Here is a 27,340-nt window from a genome sequence, read left to right on the forward strand (position 1 = left end):
CTTCCAATTGGGTTCTTAACTTTGAATGAGCTAGTACATGAACTGAACTAGTTGAATAAACTGAAATGAAGAAAATATTCTCTCTGCACCTATGAAGATTCAAATTTGTTTAGCACTTTAAAAAAAATGTATTTGTATCCACCCAGACAGTGACCAAGGAACAGGATGATAATATAACACTTTGCACTTCTCTAGCTCCTTCCATGTGAAGGGTACTGATGGGGGTGGGGGTGGGGGTGGGGAAAGAGATAGAAAATACAGGACAATTTGCCCGTTTTTAAGAAAAAGTCAGGACACCTGCAGGAAGGCTTAAATACGGGACATCTCGTCATCCTAGCTATGTTACAGAAAGGAGCAGTATGTCTTACAGAGGGTAATAAGCACATCAGTGGAAGGAGTTATGATTATGCCATAGTTATTAGCAACCTAGTGATCTGTTGGATTCTAACATTTGATTATTTATTAAAACATCTATCAATCATTTACTAATCCTTTATAAATATAGTAAGGCTCCATTTATAAACCTCGTGACTAAGAGAATAGTGTCATGATGCCTTTAAATTAAACATTCTTTTCTATTCCTAAAGATAAGGTTAAATCTGTGAAATTTCTAGAGGTTAGCCTTGTCTCTCCTATACTTGGAGTTCCTTTGCAAATTCTTCAGATTGGATTACAACAGCTGCACATGACACTTACTTGACACTTAGGGTATGGCCACACTTGCAGATGTAGAGCACTGTGAGTTAAATCCGTCTTCGTAGAACACAGTAGGAAAAGTGCTGCAGTCTGTCCACACTGACAGCTTCAAGCGCACTGGCAGCATTGGGACCGGTGCATTATGGGCAGCTATGCCAGCATGCAAGTGACGGCAACGTGCTTTTCAAATGGGGGTGGGGTGGAGTGGAGTGTGACAGGGAGTGTGTTGTGTGTAGGTGGGGGGGAGAGAGAATGGGTTTTTGGGGTGCTAAGAGTGTGTCAGCACGCTGTCTCGTAAGTTCAGACCTTCCACCCTCTCTCCTCTTTCTCACTCACTCAAAGCAAACAGTAAATATTTGCTTTTCTCAGAGCTGATAAGCAGCTGGCTTCTCCGCAAGGGAGCTTTGAAAGGGCATTTCCGCATTTCTGCAGCCGATTTCACAACAATGACAAGAGTGGCCACTTGACTTAAGGGGATTATGGGACGTTTCCGGAGGCTGATCACAGCGCAGTAATGCAACACCTCGTCCACACTGACGCTGCGGCGCTCCAGCAGGGGTGCAGCAAACGTTATTCCACTTGCCGATGTGCAGTACCAGCAGCACTGTAGCTGCGGAGTCAGAGCGCTCTACATGCCTTGCCAGTGTGGACGGGGAGTGAGCTAGGGCGCCTGGGGCTGCTTTATTGCTCTGTAACGCGCAAGTGTAGCCAAGGTCTTACTCAGCATATACTTTCAGATGCAGTTGTCTGGAATGTGGATGCTGTTGGAAAGCGGGAAATGCTGAGATTAAGTGAGGTAGGAGCCGATAGTTGTTCTGTAATAAAAGTAAGAGAAATCCTCACAGAACAGCAGTGAGATTTATCTTGAATTTTATTTGTTGCTTCTGTGACCATGGGTTTTAGGTGATTTACCAGGGCTCAATCTGGGCATCTATATTTTGAGAGTTAATTGGATGTGGAAACAGGAAAATAGAAGTTTTGATGCAGATATTTGAAATGTTATTGGTTTATACCACTGTATGTGTGGCTGTGGATTTTTCTAAGAAGAGAGGGGCATAGTGGCACTGGGGGGCAAATGGGAAGGAAAGGTGATTTTGGTCTTGGCAGGAGAGCGCTGCTGCAAGTTGAACTGTGTGAACAAAGCATTCCTACAGCTGTGCGGCCTGTCTGAGCCTTTCTGTTTGCCTCTTGTCTTGCTTTTCCATTTTCTGTAAGTCCCTTTCTCCTTTTATTCAGCCCTGTTCAGAATGTCAGCCGTAAATTCATCCCAGCTGACCAGGTCATCGTGAACCACTCTTGGTTCGGGGTTCGGTGCAGTACCCTACATCTAGTCCAAGTCCTTGTGTCATAACTATAAAGGGAAGGGTAACAACCCTCCTGTGTACAATACTATAAAATCCCTCCTGGCCAGAAACACCAAAATCCTTTTACCTGTAAAGGGTTAAAGAGCTCAGGTAACCTGGCTGACACCTAATCCAAAGAACCAATAAGAAAACAAGATACTTTCAAATCTTGGGGAGGGAGAAGGCTTTTATTTGTGTGCTCTTTGTTTTGGGGGTTGTTCGCTCTTGAAACTAAAAGGAATGGAACATCAATCCATGCTCTCCAAATCTGTCTAAACAAGTCTCTCATATTTCAAACTTGTAAGTAACAGCCAGGCAAGGCGTGTTAGTTTTATCTTTGTTTTCTCAACTTGTAAATGTTCCTTTGCTAAAGGAAGGTTTATCCCTGCTTTTCTGTAACTTTAAAAGTAAGGCGAGAGGGGGTTCCTCTGGGCTCTTTAAATCTAATTACCCTGTAAAGTTATTTTCCATCCTGATTTTACAAAAATATTTTTTATCCTTTTCTTTAATTAAAATTCTTCTTTTAAAAACCTAATTAATTTTTCATTGTTTTAAGATCCAAGGGTTTTGGATCTGTGTTCACCAGAACTAATTGGTAAGGGTATACTCTCAAGCCTACCCAAAAAACGGGGTGTAAGGTCTCAAATCTGTCCAGAAAAGGGGGGGTTAAAAACTTAAAAAATATTTTAAAAAAGGCAAAGTTCCAAGTGGCTCTCCTCTAAAATTTAAAACACGCTTGGTGGTGGCAGCTTACTGTTAACCTAAGCTGGTAAATAAGCTTAGGGGGCTTTCATGCGGGTCCCCACATCTGTACCCTAAAGTTCAGAGTGGGAAAAAAATCTTAACACCTTGTAAAACAGGCGTGATGATGGGGCGAGCTCCGAGGTTCAGTTCTGGTCCCTGGTTCGGTGGTAGTTGGTCTAGAGCCACTTAATCCACTCTCTGCACTGGTCACTGGTCCAGTAAACACTGCCAGCATCTTTGCTATTTGCCGGTAGGCCTAGTCATTCCTGGTACTCTTACTAAAACTGAGTGCCTTGCTCGCCTCACACCGGAGATTCACCAAAATCTGTCTATGTTCCTGCAATCAGGAGCATGCTTGGAAAAGGACTTATTCTGGTTAGTGGCCATGGCAAAGTCAGAAGAATGTTCATTGTGTTTGCATCTTAGCGATCAGAATAAAATGGAAGGGTTAATAAACACCAAGCTGTCCTTGAACAAACAGAGAAGCCTCTGTTATCTGGGAGTCAACTGGTGAGGGCTAGAGAGGACAAAGAAAACCCACCTAAGGGGTTGTGGGAAAGCACTGGCAGACTCCCAGAGCCTGAGTCTACATGGTGAAACAATAGGGCTTGAACCCTGGTTCCTGTTTTAGACGTAGGCTCAGACCCTCCACCTCCGAAAGGTTCTATGACCTTGGGTCTGAGCCACAATCCAAGACATTTGTGTGTAGACAGAAGGGGGGTAGCACCTGAGCCTGAGTCTCAGCCTGGGCTTGCATTGCAGTGTAGACATACCCTCAGATATTATTATGATAGGCAGCAGTGTAGATAGGCAGATAGATAAGTGTTAGCAAGAGTCATACTGAACAGAAAAGTGTTTTGTTTTGTTTTGTTTTTTGTGGTCCTAATACTTTTGAGTAGAAAATTCTGCTTCATTGCTTTGTTTGGGAAGTCCCTAAATTTCATTCGTGGGCTTCCCCCCAATCTTTTTCTCTTGCAGTAAAACAACTACTCACCATGACACCACTTTGGGAATTTCCCCACCCAATATGCTATTTTAAGTGCCACAGATTTTCTGTAGGTAGAAAACTTTTTCCAGGCAGCACCTTTATTCCTACCTTGGCCTGAATCATCCTTTACTTACATTGGTTTTACATCCGTGGATTTGCACTTGATTTACACAGCAGTATGTGATTGTAGAATTAATGCAAAAGCTGCTCTTCCTTCAGGACTTGTGTTCACTAGAAAATTAGGAGTTAATACAATGTTAAATGTGACTTTGCAATCAGTCAGACTGGCCCAAGCCTAAAACCCAGATCTGAAGATATCCCACACCTGACATGCCTAAAATGACCTTATGTCTATGTTTTTCACCTGATGTAATAGGATCTTCTTTTGGAACACCTAGGATGTCCTAGGGTTTATTATTATTATTATTATTATTATTTATTATTAATCTATAAAAAACATTTTTCTTTGATCATGTAAAATGCTTGTTCAAGATGTAATGCTATACTGAGTATAATTTTCTCTGTGTTTACAAGGAACAAACAGTCCAGTGGAATGGGTGTTCAGTGTGATGAACAGTTTTTTAAGGGCAGAGGAAATGCCAAGTAAATGTGGAGGCTATCAAAGCTATTCATTAGCTCAGAAGGAATGTTACCAACACTCATTGAGTGTTTCTGGATAGAAATAGAGAGCTGGAAGGGCCCTTGAGAAGTCATCAAATCCAGCCCCTGGCATTGAGGCAGGACCATGTAAACCTTAGTGGCTCTCAACCTTTCCAGACTACTGTACCCCGTTCAGGAGTCTGATTTGTCTTGTGTGCCCCCAAGTTTCACCTCACTTAAAAACTACTTGCTTACAAAATCAGACATAAAAATACAAAGAGTCACAGCACACGGGTACTGAAACACTGCTTACTTTCTAATTTAATTAGAATTATATAATTATAAAATAAATCAGTTGGAATATACATATTGATTGTACTTACATTTCAGTATATAGAGCAGTATGAACTTGAATTAATATGCAAACTAGATACCATTAACTTTGCCTTGCATAGCGCCTCGGAGTGGCTAGGTCATTACACAAATTGAATCTATTTCCCCAAATTAAGTATCCTCATACCTTTTTGTCAAATGTCTGAAATGGGCCATCTTGCTCATAACTACAAAAGTTTTTCTCCTGCTGATAATAGCGCATCTTAATTAATTCGCCTCTTAGAGTTGGTTTGGCAACTTCCATCTTTTCATGTTCTCTGTATGTGTATATATACATAGATCTTCTTATTATATGTTCCATTCTATGCATCTGAAGAAGTGAGCTGTAGCCCACGAAAGCGTATGCTGAAATAAATTTGTTAGTCTCTAAGGTGCCACAAGTACTCCTGGTCTTTTTGCGGATACAGACTAACACGGCTGCTACTCTGAAACCTATGAAATTTTAGTTTGCATTGATTTTGCTAGTGCTTTTTATGTAGGCATTGTAAAAGTAGGCAAATATCTAGAAGAGTTGATGTACCCTCTAGAAGACCTCTGCCTACCCCCGGGGTATGTGTATCCCTGGTTGAGAACCGCTGTCTTAGACTATCTCTGACTGGTGTTTTTCCCACCAGTTCTTAAACATGTCCAATTATGGTGATGCCACAACCTCCCTTGGAAGCCTATTCCAGAGTTTAACTATCCTTATAGTTTTTTTCCTAATATCTAATTATCTGCTGCAGATTAAGTCTAGTACTTCTTGTCCTACCTTCAGTGGATATGTAGAACAACTAATCACAGTCCTTAACATATTTGAAGACTGTTCAGCTCATTCAGACATGAAGTGATTGAAAAAAATCCACTGTCCTGTGGAATATGCACATCACTGCTGTTGAGTCAGAAGCTGGCCATAATGGCCCCAGCACACAACTAAAACAACCCGCCAAAACTGCACTTTTGAGCATTCCACAGCCCTAAAACAGATACCACTAAACTGTCCTTGTTTATGATTTTGAAAATATGGTGAAATGGCTCACAAGTGTGTTAGGATTTCCGGGTGGTGTATCTTTTGGGGGTGGGGGTGGAGAAGGAAATGACATTACAAGGCTCTGACTCCCCCATGCCACGCCCCTTAAAACATACTGCTCAAGCAATGTGGTTACAGGAATAACATGCGTCTTAATGCATAACACTTCCCATCAGCAGCCAGGCAATCCAGGCGACCAGGAAGTCTTGAGTTAGATTGTGTGTATACTGCTTGCCTTCATGTGAAAATGTGGCTGAGTTACCACTAACCTTAAAAGCAGCCTGGAGAACCGACTGCAGCGAAGACCGTGAGGTGGGACAACTTTGTAGTTAAAACGTAAGTACCAAGTACCTCAGGAGCTGGCTTTAGAACGGTTGGTGCCCTTTCAAAGGTGACTCATGCTGCCTGTGAATATACAGCTGTCACTTTAGTAAGGTACCTCTCGGATTGCTCATAAGCAATTTTGTTCCAGCCTAAAAAAGGCTCATTGGGCGCCACACATTGCCAGCTATTTCTGAAATGATTTTTTAAAATTAATCTCAGGATAATATTTTTATTAATATCTCAGGCTAAAGCCTGAGGTCTTTCTCCCAGTTCTCAGTGACTCTGGTGAACTCTCATTGACGTCAGTGGGAGTTTGCATGAAGAAGGACTGGGCTGGTCATTTGTGTTTCAAGGAACAAAGGCCAGCAGAATTTATTTTTAAGGGACAGCAGCACATAATATTCTGCTTGTAGTGCAAAAATCAGAAATACAGAACTTTTACTTTTCAGAGTGGTGTTAGTCTGTATCAGCAAAAACAACGAGGCGTCCTTGTGGCACCTTAGAGACTAACACATTTATTTGGGCATCAGCTTTTGTGGGCAAAACCCACTTCATCAGATGCATGGAGTGGAAAATACAGAAATTTTACTTGTTTAGCAGTAATCTGCTTGGCACTGTACAGACACACAGGATGCCATACAACCTAAAAATCATCTATTTGTTTATATCCTGCAAAGTATTACTATTATCATTTATTATTATTTGTATTACCATGGTCCCTAGGATTCATAGTCAATGACTAGGATCCCCTGGTGCTAGGTGCTGTACAATTACAGAACAAAAAGATTATCCCTGTCCCAAAGAGCTCAAAGTCTCATCTTTTTGGCAACACAGAAGGTTCTATAGTGATATGGGAAATAGGACACAAGGCATCAAATAAGGGGATGTTCCTTTAAGATATGGCACAGATGGTTTCATCAGTAAGGAGTAAGACTCTGAGTCAGCAAAGCACTTAAGCCATGTGCTTAACTTTAAGTACGTACTTAAAGCCAGCCCTAGGACTAACTAAAGATTTTGATATTTGGCATGTGGTGTCTAATCCATTTTACCGCAGAAGAAGGACATTCATTAAAAGTTGACTATAAGCACTAGGTACAGCAGGGATTCTCAAACTGGGGGTGCCCCCCCAAGGAGGTCACAAGGTTATTACATGGGGGGGGGGTCGCAAGCTGTCAGCCTCCACTCCAAACCCTGCTTTTCCTCCAACATTTATAATGGTGTAAAATATATTTAAAAGTATTTTTATTGGGGGGGGGGGGGGGGGTTGCACTCACAGGCTTGTTATGTCAAATGGGTCACCAGTACAAAAGTTTGAGAATCACTGGGATACAGCTTGCTGTAAACTGACTTGATATGAAACTCCATTTAAATTGTGTTAATCGATAAAGTTCTTCATTGCTCTTGATTTTCTTAAGGTGAAAAAACATACTTTGCTTCTTTATGGTGCATTAAGAAGGCCTGAAAACCTGGGGTGGGTTTGGGCATATCTGCGTTGTTGTTTTAAATTAGAAAATTCAGATATTTTGTAACCCTGAAACGCCAGAAGATTGACAGATTATTGGGTTTATAGTAGCTATTAAATTCAAATGCCTGAGAAACACTTGCGATATCTTTGTTAAAGATCCAGTACTTTTTTATTGAGGAGGGGAAGGAGGAAAAAATCACAATATACATTTGATCAGTGTTTAATTTGTAATGAAAGAGATGCTGGGGCTCACGCTATGAACTACCAAGCCAAGAGGTGATCGGCCAGGCCTAGAGATGCCAGGGATCAGCTCTGGCACAAATTAAGCTCTGCACTTGATACCTCCCGTGAGTCATCTCCCAGCAGCAGGAAGGAACTTTGCATTCCCCTACTTCCAAGGTTAACAAAACACCCAGCGCACCTGGCCCCAAGGGGCAGGCAGGGTGTGTGGAGAAATGCACCCAGCACCAAGGCAAGAAGCTGGGGCCACCACTCTCCCGCCCAGCCAGTGCTTCATGTGTGCCCGGGGCTCAGCCCGGGCATGTCTTTCCCTGCAGCTCAGGCCCTGCCCCCGCTCCCCGCCTCTGAAAGGGTTGGGCTTGGGATCCCAGCCAGCGCCGCGCCGCGTCTGTTCGGCCCCCAGCGGCATGAGCGTGCGGGGCAGGTGAGGCGGGCAGCCCTGATTGACGGGGGAGGGAGGTTTTTAGACCGCCGAGGGCGCCGAGGTGGCTTCTGCGGGCGGTCGCTGCTGGCGTGTGGCGGGGCAGGGGGAGGCCCGGGGCGGCCGGGCTGGGCGCGGCGCTGCGCTGCGCTGGGGGAGGCGGCGCGGCTGCTCAGGCTGCCCGGGAAGGCAGGCGGTGGAGCCGGCTGGAGCTGCGGGCGCCGCTCCGGCTGCTAAAGCCCGGGCTGGCGGGCGCGCCCCGGGAGAGGCTGCAGCGGGGCAGCGCCCCCTTGCTCGGGGGGGCCGGGCGCGCTGCTTCCGGGCCGGGCCGGGCGGGAGCGGCCTCTGGCGTTAGGCGGGTTCTCGTTGTCCGGGTACCCGGCTCGAGGCTCTCAGCGCGGCCCAGCGCCTGGAGCCCTGGCCTGGGGGCGCGGGCTGGTGTCCCTGGCGCTGGCCTCTGGGGGAACTGGAGCGAGGCCCTGTGCCTCAGTGTCCCCCGCTGTAAAATGGGGCTAATGGCTCATACTCGCCCTTGTGAAGTGCTTTAAAGGCACCTGAGGAGAAGTGCCGAGGAAGGGCCAGGGCGCGGGGCACAGGGCTCGTGCTGTCAGGGGGCGAGAGGCGCCGCTTGGAGATTACATCCAGCGGTGGCTTCGGGTTTCCTGGCCCTCCCCTGCCTTGTCCCCGAAGGGCTGGTGGCAGAAGTCAGCGAGTGAAATAAGGGGGAAGGCACAGACTTGCCAACTTTCTACGGCACAAAACTGAACGCCTGCCCTGCCCTGAGACACCCCCCCCCACTTCAAACACCCCCCCCACTCGCTCTCCCCATCCTCACTCATTTTCACTCGCTGGGGCAGGGGGTTGGAGTGCAGGAGGGGGTGAGGGCTCTGGCTGGGGGTGCGGGCTCTGCAGTGGGGCTGGGGATGCAGGAGGAGCTCTGAGCTGGGGCCAAGGGGTTCAGGGTGTGGGAGGGGGCTCAGGGCTGGGGGTTGGGGTGTGGGAGGGAGTTAGAGTGCAGGAGGGGGCTCCGACCTGGGGTGGGGGGGTTGGGGTACAGGAGAGGGTTCGGCCTGTGGGCTCCAGCTGGGTAGCGCTTATCTCAGGCAGCTCCCGGTCGGCAGCGCAGCTGGCCTAAGGCAGGTTCCCTCTGCCTGCCCTGGCTCCGCGCTGCTCCCAGGAGTGGCCAGCATGACTGGTACCTAGGTAGAGGCGCAGCCAGGTGGCTCTGCGCAGTGCCTGCTGTGATGGATTGGATCACAGAAACCCCCCTGGGAACTGCCACCTGATGTGCCAAGACTACTTCTGCCCCTGCTTTCCCTGCCAGCTTGAGACTCCAGCACCCTATCTTGTTGAGCCAGACACACCAGTCTGCTCCAACTAGACCCAGGGTCTTGAACCACCTGCCCCAAAGCTGCAGACTTAACTGAAAGCAACTTCCAGAAGTGTTCCTGTTTTTAATGCTCAGATGCCCAACTCCCAATGGGGTCTAAACCCCAAATAAATCTGTTTTACTCTGTATAAAGCTTATACAGGGTAAACATATAAATTGTTCACCCTCTATAACACTGATAGAGAGATATGCACAGCTGTTTGCGCCCCCCCCAGGTATTAATACATACTCTGGGTTAATTAATAAGTAAAAAGTGATTTTATTAAATACAGAAAGTAGGATTTAAGTGGTTCCAAGTAGTAACAGACAGGACAAAGTGAATTACTAAGCAAAATAAAATAAAACACGCAAGTCTGCGTCTAATACAGTAAGACAGCTGAGTACAGATAAAAACCTCACCAATTCCAGTAAGCTTCCTTTTACAGACTAGTCTCCTAGTCTGGGTCCAGCAATCACTCTCACCTCCTGTAGTTACTGACCTTTGTTCCAGTCTCTTTCAGGTATCCTTGGGGTGGAGAGGCTCTCTCTTTAGCCAGCTGAAGACCAAATGGAGGGGTCTCCCACAAGTTTAAATAGACTTTCTCTTGTGGGGGGAGACCCCCCTCCTCTCTCCTATGCAAAGTCCAGCTCCAAGATGGAGTCACATGGGCAAGTCGCATGATTGAGTTTCTAACCAGTCAAGCCACATTCCTGGGAAAGCTCCGATGTGGATTGGCATCTTAAAGTTCATTGCTGGCTTAAGTGGTTCTTGATTGGGCATTTAATTTGCACATTCCTTTTTCAATAGAAATCAAACAAGTATACAGCCATATTACTAACTTCAAGTACAAAAATGATACATGCATACAAATAGGAGGAATGTATTCCGTAGATCATAACCTTTACATAGATGTGTTACATGGCATATGTAGCATAAAACATATTCCAGTTATATCATATATATATTCATAAGCATATTCCCATGAAGACTTATGGGATACACTGTCACACCCGTGCCTGCAGACGCTGCCCCCACAGCTTCCATTGGCTGCAGTTCCTGTCCAATGGAAGCTGTGGATCACCCCTGCATCCAGGGGCTGCAGGGACATGCCGGCCACTTCCGGGAGATGCGCAGAAGTCAATTGAGATTTATCACCGACTTCAGTGGGTGTAGGACAGGGGTTGGCAACCTATGGCACGCGTGCCCAAGACGGCACGCAAGCCGATTTTTAATGGCACACTGCTGCCTGTCGGGGTCCCGTTCATCCCGCTGCTGGGCTGAGTGGGGCCGGTGGCCGGGACCCCGGCAGCGTGCCATTAAAAATCCGGCCCTCCCGCCAGCATTTGCACATGCTTTCCTGACCTCCGTTACTTCCAGTGGGAGGTTGTGTTTCCGGGTTAGCACGTCCATACCGCTACCTGGTGTCCGCGGAGTCAGTGGCCCTGGAAGCAGCCCCACCGGCGGGGGCAGGAAGAAGGACCTGGCCCCACAGGAGTTGCAGCGCCCACGAGGCCTGTAAGTGGGGAAGGGTCCCAGGTCCCAAATGCGCTGTGCACCAGCCCACCCCGAGCATGGCCAACTCCACTCCCTGGACTCAGGCAGGCTGCCCCAGGGTTGGAGCCCCGGGGCCAGGATGAGCTCGGCTCTGTACTGGGGCAGGCCACGTCCCACAGCCCGAACCCGGGGGCTGTGGCTCGCCGTCTGCTGGACCCTGGGAACAGCTGGGTCGCGCCTCTTTCCCCACCCCAGGTCACTGGACCCTGCTCCCCTCCAGCATTGAGGGTACAACCCAGGAGTCCAGAGCCCTAGTCTCTGTCTGCCCCCCACCCCCTAGAATAGCTAGAGCCCAGCTGGAAACCTAGGAATCCAGAGTCCTTGCTCCCAGCACTCCTCCCCTGAGCGTCAGATACAAGCCCCTTCCCAGAGCCCTGGAGTCCCAACTCCCACCCCGCTCCCCGCCCTATCCCCCCCCACCTCCCCCAAGCCCCTGCTGTGATCCCTGCACCCCCCTCACATGCCCCCAGCCCTCTCCCCTGACTCCTGCACCCCCCTCACATGCCCCCAGCCCTCTCCCCTGACTCCTGCACCCTCCTCACACACACACCCTGCCCTGGCTCCTGCACCCCCACACATACCCAGTCCCCCCACACCCCATGCCCTGACTCTTGCACCCCCCCATCCCCACCCCCACGCTAAGCACCAAATGGGAGCTCCTGCACCACCACCTGCACCCCTCACACCAAATGGGAGCTGCCCAGGTAAGCACTCCGCACCCAAACCTTCTGCCCCAACCCTGAGCCCCCTCCTTCATTCTAGCTCCTGGCCAGACCCTACACCCCAACCTGCTCCTTCACTCCCAGTCGTCTGCTCAGTGCAGAGAGAGAGAGGAAGAGAATGGACTCAAACCAGGGAGAAGGTAGGTATCCACTCTATGTGGGCAGGGCCAGGACCCCAGACTGGCAGCAGGCTGAGTGGCAGCGGGCTGAGCCGCTCAGCCCACTGCCAGTCTGGGGTCCCGGCAACCAGCCCCGCTCAGCCCACTGCTGGCCCCGGTCCTGGCCGCCGGTCCCATTCAGCCTGCTGCCAGCCTAGATGAACGGAACCTCAGGTCGGCAGCAGACTGAGCGGGCCGGCGGCATAAGATCAGCATTTTAATTTTAAATGAAGCTTCTTAAATATTTTGAAAACCTCATTTACTTTACATAAGACAATAGTTTAGTTATATACTATAAACAGAGAGAGACCTTCTAAAAAACGTTAAAATGTATTACTGGCATGCGAAACCTTAAATTAGAGTGAATAAATGAAGACTCGGCACACCACTTCTGAAAGGTTGCCGACCCCTGGTGTAGGATATTAAGCCCTTATTGGGAATGAGGGGCCATTTTCTCCAGCATCCCAAGTACTGGCCATTGCCAAATGCAGGTACTTGACTAAGGTAGATGACCCAGTGGTATGCAATCCTAATGCTAGAATTGATAAAGGCATGGCAGCTCCAAGGGACGAATAAAAAAATAAATAGGTACAAAGTTTATTATGAGACTATTTGCAAATTGCTGCCATACCAGATACATACAGCGGTTTTCTTATTCACAGTCTAAACAGAGGCCACTTGGGACCCTTCTTTCCTTTTATCTACAACTGAAATAACTTTTTGTCAGCTGTCTGAGGAAGATGGACTTCCACAAGCTCCTCTACACCATCAGTGAGGCTCTGGCCACAGAAGACCTGGTGGCTCTGAAGTTTCTAAGCCTGGAACACATTCCACTGCGGAAGCAGGAAGGCATCCGTGATCCTGAGGCCTTATTCCTAGCACTCGAGGAAAAGGGCATGATGGAGGAAGACAATTTGTCCTTCTTAAAGGAGCTGCTGTTCAGGATAAACCGCATAGACATCCTAACTGATAAACTGAGCTCCAGCAGAGAGGAGATGGAGAGGGAGCTTCAAATTCCAGGGAGGGCAAAGGTATCTCAGTTCAGGTGGGTAGCTCTGTATCATATTGGTGGGGGATCTAATGCCTCATGAAAAATTAAGTATAAATTATGTTAATGATTTGCATATGATTTGTACCTCTGGTTTGTCCATAAGTGCTCTCTGAGGGCCTCAGCCTCTTCCCAGCAAAATCAATGGAAGTTTTGCCATTGACGTTAATGGGAGCCACATTAAGTCTGCAAAACAGTTATGCAATCCTTTGCATAATGTGTATAAATAAATTGCTACCTTCATGTGCATGTTAATGTACAGTAAATGTATGTGAATCTGACACTGATGCACCTTAAACAACTTACAAATAATAAATGACAGAATAAATTGTGCATTCCTTTAAATAGTAGATTGGAAACACTAATTCATCCCAGGAGAGGGGTCAGATTCTCAGACCAATTAAGTCTGCCTTTGCATTGTTCTAGCAGGGCAAAGCAGATTTACATGTGGCATAAGTGACCATCTGAGGCTTCTCCTAGAATGGGGGGAAATCCCTGGATGGTATGAGCTCGACTTGTGTGCCCAGATGCTAGAATGACTATTGGTGACAGTCAGAATATAGAGCAGCCCTGAGGCTGTCTACTTTATATCAGGGGCCAGGCCGTCACAAATTGGCACTAGGACCAAGAGCTGCAAAAGCAGTAAAGGTCTTTGCACTATTGTCTTCTGAGCTGTTCCATGTTTTACTGAGGATTTGGCTGCAGCTGTTTATTTAAATTGGAGGATTACATAGTATTAGTGCTCAGACTAGAGAGCATCCTATTTTCAGAAAACCAAACTCCTGGTCTGGACATTAAACACTTTAGGGCCCAGTTCTGTACGAAGTTTCAATTGGAGTTGTGGATGTGTCTGGCCTGAGCCTGAAAATGAAAACCAGCATCTTCATTTTCTAATTAAACAAATTCCTCTTTGCAGCAGGCTGGAATCCAAGGAGAGTGCACTTGGCTGCTAGAAGTGGCTCTCCTTGATGTGGAGCATGGGGAGTAATTGCTGTAAGGTGGGATTTACAAGGAAACGGAGGCAGGAGGCCTGTATTCATTGTCTGTCTAGTTAGGACAGTTCAGTACATCCCTGATTCTAGAGCTGGTTGAGTTAGATTAGCTGCTTGCTCCTGAGAGAAGGTGTCATGCGCAGAATCTACAGCAGCTGTCTGCCTCCCATACTGATATTAGCCTGCCTTTCAGACTACCTTTTCAGACAGTGAAAAGCACCATTCCCTAAGGGCCCCCACCTGACATCTGCCCAGCTCTGGTTTTGAGTTTGCCATCCATCCTTATTGCTCATTGACTGAGTGGAGACTCGGCTGTACAGTAGTCCCTGGCTGTGGTCTGAGATAACATGCACACAATGCAAATCCATCCTTCCTTCCATTCCCTTCCCTCTCACCAATACGTGTGCTTCTGTCCTGAGAGTTCAGTAAAGGAGGATACCCTTCTCCACCAGCATCTGCCTTTAAAGTTGCCTGTCAGTAGTTCAGTAGCATCCTGTATAGCTGTTTAACGGTCCCAGATGTTTAAAGATCCATGCTTGCTTTTGGTGCATCTGCAAGTTACATTGCCTCCACAGTGCTGCAGGACAAACTTTGGATTTCATTCTATGAATTTGATTAAAATACACACACACACACACACACACACACGAATGGTCCCAGTTTGAGGTTTTCAGCTCCACTGAGGGTCTCAACGATGGCTGTAAGATAGATCTGGAACAAAGCATCTCTGTGGGCATTCACCTGCCCGTATAAATATGACTGCAGTGTAAACTGATCTGATATGACTGCAGTGTATTTATCATAGACTATAGCAGGTTAGGAACTTGGGGAGTTACTGGTAAGTGATGAAAACTGAGAAACAGCATTGACTAATAACTGAACTGTAAAATCCATCAGTCCATATTGGGTTTTGGTTGGGCAGCTTAGCTTAGTTTTTAAAAACTAACTCATTGTGGCTGCATAAAAAGTGTTTGAATTCCAGGTTGTCCTGGGACCAAGTGAGGTTAAAAAAATCAATTTCCTTTGTGTTAACATTTGTGTCTGTGTGGGGAAAAAAATACATTTTGTGTGTGTGTATATCATACAGTTTTCACATTTTGTGCCATGTTTGCTTCTAGTGAGCTCTCAGCAGCTTGCCAGCACAGTATTAAATAAAGCTAGGATACCAACTGGCTCATACTGAGCGAAGCAACTCCCTGTTTTCCCACCAGGTACCTGCTCTTCCAGCTCTCAGAAAACATAACAACAGATGAGTTGAAATCTTTGAAGTTTCTTCTGATCAAAGAGCTTCCAAAGTGCAAGCTGGACAACGAGATGGTAAGAATAGTTTCATTACTTTTAGCAGATCCAGAAGTTGTTTAGGGTGTAGTGGGAGAACAGGGCTTCTTTGGGAATGGCCACCCTATGTTTCCACATCTTAACACCGCTTCCCTTCCTCCCACCTCCAGTCAGGAATATTTCTGGCTAGGGACTAGATGACGTATATGCTTCATTATTATTAATCATATTTATTACTGTAGTGTCCAGACTGCGGCCCTATTGTGCTAGATAGCGTATAAACAAAGTGAGCAGTAGACAATTCCCTGCCCTGAAGATCTTATAATCTAAATAGACAAAATAGAGACAGTAGAGGGGAAAGGGTAGAACACACACGTAGAGTGCTTTTGTCACCAGATCCCGTTAAGTGGCTGTCATCCTTCTCAGACACTTAACCAGTTAATCAAAAGAAATGGCTCTTATCAATAAGGATTATTAGTCAATAAAATAATACTTAGTGCTTTTCTTCCATTGACCTCAAAGTGTTGTACGAATGTGGGTGAGCACTATATCCCCATTTTATAGATGAGGAAATGGAGGCACAGAGATTAAGTGATTTATTCAGATCAGGTGCAGTGAGTCAGTGGAACAGCAGCTTCCAGCCTAGTGCCCTAACTATTGAAGCACGCTACCTTTAAGGCTGCGAGTTTGTCATGGAAGTCACGGATTCTGTGACTTTCCGGGACCTCCGTGACTTCTGCAGTGGCCGGTGCGGCTGGTCCGGGGGCCACCTAAGCAGCTCTGGTTGCCCTTGGGCCAGTCGCACCAGCCGCTGCTGGGGCAGTCTCGGGCCATCGTACCCTCCTCCCCCAGCAGCAGCAGAAGTTTGGAAACGGGTGTGGGAGGGGGCAGGGGCCTGGGAGGGGGCGAGGGCTCTGGGTGGTGCTTACCGCGGGGGGCTCCCTGGAAGCAGTGACATTCCCCTCCCTCAGTTCCTAAGCAGAGGCGTGGCCAGGCAGCTCTGCACTGCCTCCGCCTGCAGGCACAGTTCCTAGTCAATGGCAGCTCCAGAGCTGGCGCTTGAGGCAGAGGCAGCAGCAGTGCGCAGAGCTGCCTGGCCATGCCTCCGCCTAGGAGCTGAGGGAGGGGGATGTTGCTGCTTCTGGGGAGGTGCAGAGCGAGGTAGGGAGCCTGCTGGCCCACCAATCTCTGCCCACTCCCCACCCCCTCCCAGTACCAGCGGGGGTCCTGGGCTGCCACCCACCCCCCCAGCACCAGCAGGGTCCCGGGCTGTCCCCGCCAGCACCTGTGGTGCCTCCTGGCCTGCCCCCACTCTCCCCCCCACAGCACCTGCAACACCCCTGGCCTGCCCTCACCCTCTCCCCCCCGAGCACCTCAGCACCCCTGGGCTGGCCCCCCCCAATTTAGTTAGGGGTATATCGTACAAGTCATGGACAGGTTGTGGGCCATTAATTTTTGTTTACTGCCCATGACCTGCCCCTGAATTTATTAAAAATATCCATGACTAAAACATAGCCTTAACTAACTTGCATAATTCAGACTTCCTTGGTCCAGGCCATTGTGGGAGATTTACTGAAACCAATGAAAACAGCAACTACGAAGCATGCAGGCATGGCTGCCCCACTCTATTCCTCTGCTCTCCCAATCCACAACACCCAAGAGGATTGAACACTTCATTTTCTCTCATTACAAAGAAAAATACACAAAGAAGTCACGTCAGATCTGAGATGGAGATGGGGGCTCTGCTCTGTTGGAGGAATCATCTTTTGATGAGAGATGGAACTGAGGTCTTGGTTCCTTCTGCTGAGTCAGATGAATGCTCAGGCATGATCAGATTCCTATGGGGCCCTGTTGTTCTGCCTGCCTGTGTTCCACTGCACTTTTTGCTGTTAAGACCCCTCTGCCTGTTTTCCCTCCAGAGGTAGCTGCTCTTGAGGGGTAGTTGAAGTGATTCCAATACGTAGTTAAGCAATCGTTAGTTAGTGCCCCTTGGGAATCCTTTAAATGAACAGCGCAGTATAAATATGAGATCACCACTGTGGGCTCCATCCTACCCGGGTCTGAGTAGCCTCTATTCACAGTGGTGTGGTGTGGAGGATGATCAGTGCCTCTGAGGATATGGCTCCACAAGAAGAGGTGCCTCTAGACTGGAGAATGTGGAGGGAAAGTAAATTCTATCTCTAACAGGAAGTTGTCTTTCTAATTGCCCAGACACTGATTGATGTTTTCATTGAGATGGAGAAGAAGGGACTATTGGCAGAAGAAAACCTAGAAACCCTCAAGATTATTTGTGAGAAAATTGACAAAAGCCTTCTGAAGAAAATTGAAGAGTATGAATTAGACCGAAATGGTAAAAATGGCTTCTTTCACATCAGTTACTTTTGAATTGACAGATCAGTTTAATATGCTAAGCATCTATAGCTAAACAATGAATTTCTTTCGTATGCAGTGGAAATGTACATCACGGAAAGACCTGGAGACCAAACAGGAGTCTCTGAAGGTAACTGACAGATTAGCTTCTAAGGAGATGCCATTTAGAACTTTAATTAATTTTCACCTTTTCCCCCCACATCTGTCACATTCTTTTTAATCCACCTACCTGTCTTGTCCCCACCTCTATATATAGTTACAAAGTGAGCTCTATTTATTTGATCATGTCTAACCAAACCCACTGTTTTAAAGACCCTTTTTTTTTTTTTTTTTTTCATGGTTACTCTAGTTAGAATTGCTAACATAGTTCCTATTTTTAAGAAGGGGAAAAAAAGTGATCCGAGTAACTATAGGCCTGTTAGGTTGACATCTGTAGTATACAAGGTCTTGGAAAAATTTTTGAAGGAGGAAGTAGTTAAGGACATTGAGGTCAACGGTAATCGGGACAAAATACAACATGGTTTTACAAAAGGTAGATTGTGCCAAACCAACCTGATCTCCTTCTTTGAGAGGGTAACAGATTTTTTAGACAAAGGAAATGCAATGGATCTAATTTACCTCAGTTTCAGTAAGGCATTTGATACGGTTCCACATGGGGAATTAGCAGCCAAATTGAAAAAAATGGGGATCAATATGAAAATTGAAAGGTGGATAAGGAACTGGTTAAAGGGGAGACTACAACGGGTCATACTGAAAGGTGAACTGTCAGGCTGGAAGGAGGTTACTAGTGGAGTTCCTCAGGGATCAGTTTTGGAACCAATCTTATTTAATCTTTTTATTACTGACCTTGGCACAAAAAGTGGGAATGTGCTAATAAAGTTTGCGTATGACACAAAGCTGGGAGGTATTGCTAATACAAAGAAGGACTGGGATATCATACAGGAAGATCTGGATGACCTTGTAAACTGGAGTAATAGTAATAGGATGAAATTTAATAGTGAAAAGTGCAAGGTCATGCATTTAGGGATTAATAACAAGAATTTTGGTTATAAATTGGGGACACATCAGTTGGAAGTAACAGAGGAGGAGAAGGACCTCGGAGTATTGGTTGATCACAGGATGACTATGAGCCGCCAACGTGATATGGCGGTTAAAAAAGCTAATGCGGTCTTGGGATGCATCAGGTGAGATATTTCCAGTAAAGATAAGGAGGTGTTAGTACCGTTATACAAGGCACTGGTGACACCTCATCTGGAATATTGTGTGCAGTTGTGGTCTCCCACGTTTAAGAAGGATGAACTCAAACTGGAACAGGTACAGAGAAGGGCTACTAGGATGATCCGAGGAATGGAAAACCTGTCTTATGAAAGGAGACTCAAAGAGCTTGGCTTGTTTAGCCTAACCAAAAGAAGGCTAAGGGGAGATATGATTGCTCTTTATAAATATATCCGAGAGATAAATATCAGGGAGGGAGAGGAATTATTCAAGCTTAGTACCAATGTGGACACAAGAACAAATGGATATAAACTGGACATTAGGAAGTTTAGACTTGAAATTAGACGAAGGTTTCTAACCATTAGAGGAGTGAAGTTCTGGAACAGCCTTCCAGGGGGAGTAGTGGGGGCAAAAGACATATCTGGCTTCAAGACTAAGCTTGATAAGTTTATGGAGGGGATGGTATGATGGGATAGCCTAATTTTGGCAATTAATTGATCTTTGATTATTAGCAGGTAAATATGCCCAATGGTCTGTGATGGGATGTTAGATGGGGTGGGATCTGAGTTACTACAGAGAATTCTTTCCTGGGTGCTGGCTGGTGAGTCTTGCCCACATGCTCAGGGTTTAACTGATTGCTATATTTGGGGTCGGGAAGGAATTTTCCTCCAGGGCAGATTGGCAGAGGCCCTGGAGGTTTTTCGCCTTCCTCTGCAGCATGGGGCACGGGTCACTTGCCGAAGGATTCTCTGCACCTTGAGGTCTTTAAACTATTATTTGAGGGCTTCAATAACTCAGGCATAGGTTAGGGATTTGTTACAGGAGTGGGTGGGTGAGATTCTGTGGCCTGCGTTGTGCAGGAGGTCAGACTAGATGATCATAATGGTCCCTTCTGACCTTAAAGTCTATGAGATTTTCTTTTAAAAATGCTCTTTATTGCAATGAATATGCAAGGAGTATCAGAGATGCCTGCTGTCTTTAGCAGGTATTTTATTTTATACACAGTCTGTAGTCCTGCCTCAGGCACAGATCCATGTGCTGTCTCATTGACTTTACTGAGATGCTGCACAGAAACTGATGCAGGCTCTGGGCCCCAAGGAGTGCAAGGAAAAAATGATCTATTTAATATCAGTGTATCTAGTTAAGGACTCTAAGAAATCTTTGCCTCCCCAGCAGACTATGTGGCCTATTGGATAGAGCACTGTATTGGGACTTGGATGATCTCTGTTCTAATACCAGCTCTGTCTGTGGCCTGCTGGGTGACCTTGGGCAGCTCTGTAAAGTGGAGGATAATGATAATGATCTCCTTTTAAAAGTATTTTGTGATCTATAGTTGCAGAACACTAGCTGCCAGGGAGGTGGTATTATTTTTCATTCTATACATTTTTTGGTGGTGGCACACTGAAACTTCCAAAATCCATTCCTGGAAGCAGGGAGATTTCATAGAGTTAATCTGGTGTTATCCAGAAAGGGAGTGGGTGCTATAGATCCAGTTGTCAGGGTCCGTGCAGAAAGTCCCTGTGATTTTAAAGCTACTCACTTACCATGTAATGGTTTCACCATTATGTACCAAAATAGGAAAGGACTAGGGAGCCATTCTTGAAGCATAGAAAATTCATTGAAAATTCATGCTTTACCCGTACTTTGGCTTTTGTCAGTACAGTAGATAGGGAGTTGAAATTCCTATTGGATAAATAGCTTTACCAGTTAAGTATTTGGCTTGCCAGCACAGTTGTGAGAGTGGATGAAAAACCCATTAGATAAATAGCTATTATCCTAGCAGCGAACCTTGATACACAAGAAGCGAAATATTAGGGGCCTGCTCCTAATATTTTTGTAATTTTTTTTCCAGTTGGCACAGGATCAATTCCTGTGTCATTTTACTCCAGTTCATCTACTTTGAAACAAAAAACTTTTTGCAACTAACCCCTCCGCACACCTTACTGAAGTCAGAGGGTAGCACTTACTCATTGTACTTGCATTGCTGCTAACAGGAATTACACACGTGTCTCAAGAGCAGACTAGTGGACCTTTTAAAGTAACAATTTCCCAGATGATAAAATGTTATGCCTTACCTAGTTCTATGCCTGACTGTCTCTTTCTGGATTATTTTAGTCCAGGACAGCCCTTGGCCTTCTCAACCTGCATCGGATTCTCCAGGCATCCAAGAAGAAATCCAGCAGGTAAATCAGCATTAAAGTTACTTTAGGGAATCTGGCTGTATATGGGATATTGTTGTGTTGGGCAGATGGTAGGAAGGGAGAGTATCAAGCAGCAGACAGATCTGTCTATGAAAACAAAACCCTACAAGCTTGTGGCAACAGATGATAGCCTTTCAATGATTGGCATGAGCTGGAAATTTTGATGCGAGTTTTTTTGTCTGTGCAGAGAGGCTGTCTGTGAGGCGGAAACAGGTCACTTATGGGATATTTGTTCTTCTGAAGCTGTGTCAGTTGGGGCACAGGCAGAATGGGGCACAGTTATTAAGCTTCAGCAAATCTGTTATTTGAAGTCTTTTGTTTCACAGGGTAGCTGGAAGGGGCCCATTTCTTGAACAGAGGAAGGGCAGAGAGAGTTAACACTGATAAGCAGTGCCAGAGAGTGGAGTGGCTCTGTGTTAGGGTTGGATGGTTGGGTTTTTCTTTTAAACAAAGATGAAAATTTTGATCAGCAGCTATCCTGCTAAATATCTCATCCTGACCCCCAGCCCATTTGATGCTTCCAAATATTGCCATTCATTATAAGAACAGAATGCTACAGTTTTATAGAGATGGCAGCTCTATAAGGCCCTGTTTCTCTACTTCACGCTCAGCCTCTCCAGATACCCTACAGGAGTTGCTGTTGCACAGGTGTCTCTCCTCATTTGTTACTCAGGGCTGACCTTACCCGTGGAGGTGGTGCATTGTTGCTGGAGGCTCCAGGACTGGTCTCCGTCCTTCAGCTCAGGGCGCCAGTCTCAGGTGGAACATGGTGGTGGATCAGTTTCTCCTGTCAATTTTATTTTAAAAATTTGTTTTTATTCATTATTGTGCAGTTGAGACTTCTAATCTTCCTCCTCCTCTGCCCTTGGATCTAGTGAAAAGCAGCATGGTGGTTTCAGCCACCTTGCCTCCCTCCTGGAGTCCTCTGCCCCTGCTCTGGAAAGGCAAAGCTATCCCGTAAACATCCCGTTTTAAATCTAAGCAGTGGTCCTCTCTCTGAAAAAGCATTTGCAGGCTCTACAGCAAGGGAGGTATGCCCTGTCTGGTCCCAGCCATCTGACCCTTGTGCTGCTAGGGCCCAGGCCCTTCCTGCCCTCAGGAGCCACAACTCCAATGCAGAAATGTTCAGTGAGGCTTCTGAGGGAGAGTATAAGGACAAGGAGGAAGCTATCAGGCCAGTGCTGGGCAATCCCTGCAACAGAGCTAGGCTGGAAGGGGAAAAAAACCCTGAGAGGATCCAGTCCCTGCCAGGTGCGTGGGGGCTCCTACACAGCTCCCCTTCCTCCGGCTGTGAGTCGAGGGATTCTCACGATTAAGGTTAAGATTCTGTCATGGGCATTTTTAGTAAAAGTCAGGGACAAGTTGCAGGCAATAAAAAATTCACAGAAGCCCACGACCTGTCCCTGACGCTTACCAAAAATACCCTGGGGGGGTGGGGAGGCAAAGAGCGCTGCTGGGGCTTGCAGCAGGGTGGCCAAAGCTGGAGGGTGGCAACTCAGCCTAGCCCTGGAGCCTCCAGCAATACCACTGGATCACCCCCCAAATGCCACAGGAAGGGGCATGAGCTATGAGTAATGAATAAGGAGAGAAGCTGCTAACAGAGAAAAAAATCAGGTAAAAATGTTCCTTTGGCTGTAAACCCTGCAGTTTCACTTTTGGACAGCAGAGGGTACTAACATTCCCTTCTGCTCTTGGCCTAATAGCCCTGTCTCTGCCTGTCCCCCTGTTGTGGGTCCCCGGTGGAGGCAGGAAGGCTTCGGAGTACTGGGGGAAAAGGAGAGCATAGGTGTGAGTGTGAAGATGACCAGACAGGCCCCTTTGAGGGGAGTAGAGGGGGCCACAGGAAGGGGTTGGGCTGGATGTAGAACAGGCAGAGGGTGAACCCTGACAGGAGGTGGCCATGGACGAGGAGACTGAGAAGGTGCTGGAGGCAGAATTAAGGCAGAGGGAGATGTGATGCAGTAGAATGGGGAAGGGCTGGATGCTGGAGCAGAAGGGAGCTGTGTGATGGGGGAAAGAGTCAGGGGCAGGCAGGATATGATTGAGGAGAAGGACTATCGGGGGTGGCTCCAATGGGGGAAGATACTAGGGGAGGGTGGGAAGCGATCCCAGGGTGAGATCTCACAGGAGGTGGGGGGAGAAGGGGGAGGGCAGGAGACTGGACTGGACAGAGAGAGTGGGAGCGACGAGCAGGGTCGGGGAGAGATTTATGGGTAGAAAAAATTAAATGTAAAGTGGAGAAGAGCAGAGGCAGGGGAAGGAAATGGGCTGGTACAAGCAAAGGCAATCAGACTGAAAACCAAGGGAGACAATGGGCAGGATGAATAATGGGTGTGAAGTGAGCAGTGAGGGAATGTTTGGAGGGGTAGCTGACGGGGATGGTGGGGCCTGTACATCAGACAGCGGGGAAGGAGCACTTTGTGTGAGGATAAGGATAGGTGAGCTGGAGCAAGAATGTGAGGAGAGAAGAAGGTGGTTGAGGTAGGCGGAAGGGATGCCCCTAAGTTATGTCACTTGCAGCCATGGTGACTAAGTAGCTGATGGAGCATCCTGGCCTCAGCACACCCCCTACACCAAGGAGGGAAGCAGGTGGCACAGAGCCTGCAATGAAGAGACGTTGGTGTAGGGAGAATCGTTGGCTGCCCCATTAGTGCAGCTCTCCAGCTGCTGTGCCCTGGAACTGGGCATTAGGCTGAACCCATTGGACATGCAGCAGGAGTATATGAAATGTGAATGGCTGGTTGCCGCAGCTCAGGTTGTGAGTGGTTGTTCATCTGTTTTCCCGAACAGCCTGACATGTACAAAATGAGCAGCCAGCCCCGTGGAATCTGCCTGATCCTGAACAATCATGACTTTACAAAAGCAAGATCAGAGGTGCCTAAACTTCAAAACATAAAAGACCGGAACGGAACAGACGCCGATGCAGGTACAGCAAGGACTAGAAAAATTCAGGCGCAGTTGCATATCTGTGAACTCCAGGGAAATTGGAGTAATCTGAGAAAGAGGAAGAGGTCTGGCCTATTGTATGAAATGTACTTAACTAGTTATCACGGCGTTCACTGTCAAACTGAGATGGGATATATCAGGTGGGGTTCCCCAGTGGTCTGTCCTGGATCCAGTACTATTTCATATTTTCATTAACAACTTGGATAATGGAGTAGAGAGTACTCCTGTAAAATCTGTAGCTGACACCAAGCTAGGAGGGGTTGCCAGCACTTTGGAGGACAGGATTAGAATTCACAATGATCCTGATACAATGAAGAATTGTTTTGGAATCAGTAAGACAACATTCAATAATGACAAGTGCAGGTCTTTGAACTTATGAAGACAAAATCCAATGCCTAAACACAAAATGGGGAATAATTGGCTAGGCAGCCATATTATAGAAGGGGATCTGGGGATTATACTGCATCACAAATTTAATGAGTCAACAATGTGATGCTATTGGGAAAAAAAGCAAATGTCATTCTAGGATGTATTAACAGGAAGGTTGTAGATAAGACATAGGAGGTGATTGTTTTGCTCTAGTCGGCACTGGTGAGGTTTCAGCTGGAGCACTGTGTCCAATTCTGGGCACCACATTTCAAGAAAGATTTCATTTGCAAATTTATAAAGTATGCTCTCTACTCTATCATGCAAGTTGTGAATGACAATATTGACAATATCAGATCACTACCGTTCAGGCCCTTAGATCCCCTCTTTTCCTCTCGCATACTCATTGCTGTGGTAGCGGAGATAAATTCCCACTCTGAAAACATAAGTGATGGGGGTGTGGAATTAAATGTATAAGGGTGTGGGGAAAAGCATGAACTTAATTCTCTTTAGTTACTGATTAATTTATTTAGTAAAAGTTACAAAATGTCTCCCCCCATTGCCCCTTCTGTTTACTCTCCAGCGGCTCTGAGAAAGGTCTTTACCAAACTTCACTTTGAGATAGCAGAACACAAAGACCTCACTGCAGAGCAAATCCGTCACACAGTGCACGTCTACAGGAACATGGACCATCGTGACCGGGACTGCTTTGTTTGCTGCATCCTCTCCCATGGTGATAAAGGCATCGTATTTGGTACTGATGGGCAGGAAACACCTATCCAGGAACTAACCACTTCTTTCACTGGCATGAACTGCCCCTCACTTATTGGAAAACCAAAAGTGTTCTTCATTCAGGCCTGCCAAGGTGACACATTCCAGAGAGGGGTACATATAGAAACAGATTCTGCAGAGCTGGATTCTTCTGTAGAGGCAGATGCAAGATTTCAACTGGAGTGCATTCCAGATGAGGCAGACTTCCTGCTTGGAATGGCCACTATGAAAGATTTTGTTTCCTACAGAAGCACAACCCAGGGCACCTGGTATATACAATCACTGTGCGAGCACTTGGAGAAGAGCTGTCCACGGTTAGTACAACTTATTTCTATCTTATTCATAAAAGCATTAACACGGATTTGTACATGTACATACATTTTGTCACCTCTTCATTCTTAGCCTTACACCTTGTCTATACAAAATTTCACCTGTTGAACTTAAGCGGTGATTTAGTTAAACAGATGCAGATACCCTTACCTATGTCAGTTTTTAAACTGACAAGTTAAACCAGTGCTAGCTTCTTGTGTAGACAAGGCTTTATACACGTGGTGCAATTAGTGGGGTGGTTGGGTGTTGTCTGCACACATCTGCCTCACCTGGAGTGATTGTAGGGAGAGTACCCTACAACCCTCATTGATACAAGTGTTGTGTAAATCTGAGGATGAAGCAGTGACACACACGTATAATATAAAATCCTATTACAACTGATCTATAATTGCTGTCTCCTACATAAGTGAGTTGCACCTCAGTCAGGTATCTGTGGATATATGTATGGAGGCAGGGATGGGAGCATGTACCTACACACCCATGTATTTGTACACACAGAGACAGGTCTCTCTCTGTATAAAATAATAGAGAGAATCTCACGCACACACTGCTCCTACATACATACAAAGAGAAATACCTAAATAGGGTCCAACTCACTTGCTTAGAAGACAGCAATTACAGAACAGCCATTGTAAGTTGTTCAGTGTAGCATAATAAAGTTAAATCCATTATTTGCTCGTTCCACAGAGCAAGCACTGCTGGCTTTGATCAGGATATGGGATAATGTAGTAGCATCTTTAAGCAATCAAAAGGTGTTAGTGGACAGCAGGTTAGGTGAACCCCTTTGCTGTTGCTAATGCTGAGATTGTAATTTTTTGGCAGAGGAGAGGATATTCTCTCGATCCTGACAGCAGTGAACCGGGAGGTGAGCAGGAAGAATGACCGGCTGAACCAAGGGAAGCAGATGCCACAGCCCAGTTTCACACTCAGGAAAAAACTCATCTTCCCGGTCAACTGAACAGGGAACTGTAGTCACCCCCAATTTGAAATCTGCTATGGAAAAGTCTGCAGGCAGTTCTGGACTTTCGTTTGTTACAAAATTAGAGCTTTCAGTATGTGCTCTCAGCTTGGGAACAAACATACCTTTTTTTTTAAACGTAGCTTTCCAGAGAGCAGGCTATTTCATTAGAAGTGTTCACTTTTTGTCAGAACTGTGAGTACAACCAGGTTGCTGGATAGCTCAATGCTCTCACCAGTGCCTGTAGATCAGTGTTTCTCAGCGACCGGTCCGTGGACCGGCACCGGTCCCTGATATTTCCCTGACACAGTTTAGAAAGGGAGCAAGCCAGTCCCTGGTATCAAAAAGGTTGAGAAACACTGCTGTAGATGATAGCAGGTATTAATATAGAGGCACTTGGCCACTTTTTCAAATGATGTATTTTTCAGGGAGAACTATCTACCAAATTTGGAAAACAAGATATTGACTAACTTAGAATCAAGTTTAGGGTTGTGTACACATGTAGTTAGGTTATGATCAGCTTGTACAAAAATAAAAGTAAGTTTCAGAAAATTTTATCTCCCTGAAAATAAGGATACACATTTTAGTCCAACAAGATAGATTTGGAATTTTTTTTTTTTTTGAAAGTATATGGCAAGGGCTTAGACGAGAAGTGCCTTTTCAAAGCACTGTTGCTATTAACCTGCCTGACCATCATAGTAAGTTCTTTTCTTAATAAAGTGTCCATTATACTTATTCAGCTTCTGTTCTCAATAAAACTAACTCTCCAGTTTCACACACTGCTCTCCAGTATAGCCAGTCAGACAGTGACACAAGAGCCTCCATATTTCAGAGCATCTGC

At 46.3% G+C, this 27,340-nt stretch overlaps 1 protein-coding gene across 5 annotated transcripts; it reads left to right on the forward strand.

Moving 5' to 3' along the window:
• Window positions 1–5,952: 5,952 nt before the first annotated feature.
• LOC117884831 (caspase-8-like) lies at window positions 5,953–27,234 on the forward strand. Of its 5 annotated transcripts, XM_034785674.1 has the most exons (10): window positions 10,192–11,105; window positions 11,907–12,006; window positions 12,687–13,069; window positions 15,276–15,381; window positions 17,554–17,692; window positions 17,792–17,842; window positions 21,043–21,110; window positions 23,919–24,054; window positions 25,024–25,525; window positions 26,364–27,234. In XM_034785674.1, exons 3-10 carry the CDS (start codon window positions 12,765–12,767, stop codon window positions 26,497–26,499), a joined length of 1,443 nt encoding a protein of 480 aa, XP_034641565.1. In that variant the 5' UTR covers window positions 10,192–11,105; window positions 11,907–12,006; window positions 12,687–12,764; the 3' UTR covers window positions 26,500–27,234. The 5 variants fall into 5 exon arrangements, with proteins under 5 accessions (XP_034641563.1, XP_034641562.1, XP_034641566.1 ...); XM_034785672.1 differs by lacking the exons at window positions 10,192–11,105; window positions 11,907–12,006 and adding an exon at window positions 5,953–6,106; XM_034785671.1 differs by lacking the exons at window positions 10,192–11,105; window positions 11,907–12,006 and adding an exon at window positions 8,075–8,223.
• Window positions 27,235–27,340: the final 106 nt, after the last annotated feature.

The sequence above is a fragment of the Trachemys scripta genome, chromosome 11 (assembly GCF_013100865.1).
Source record: "Trachemys scripta elegans isolate TJP31775 chromosome 11, CAS_Tse_1.0, whole genome shotgun sequence".
Lineage (NCBI taxonomy): Eukaryota > Metazoa > Chordata > Testudines > Emydidae > Trachemys > Trachemys scripta.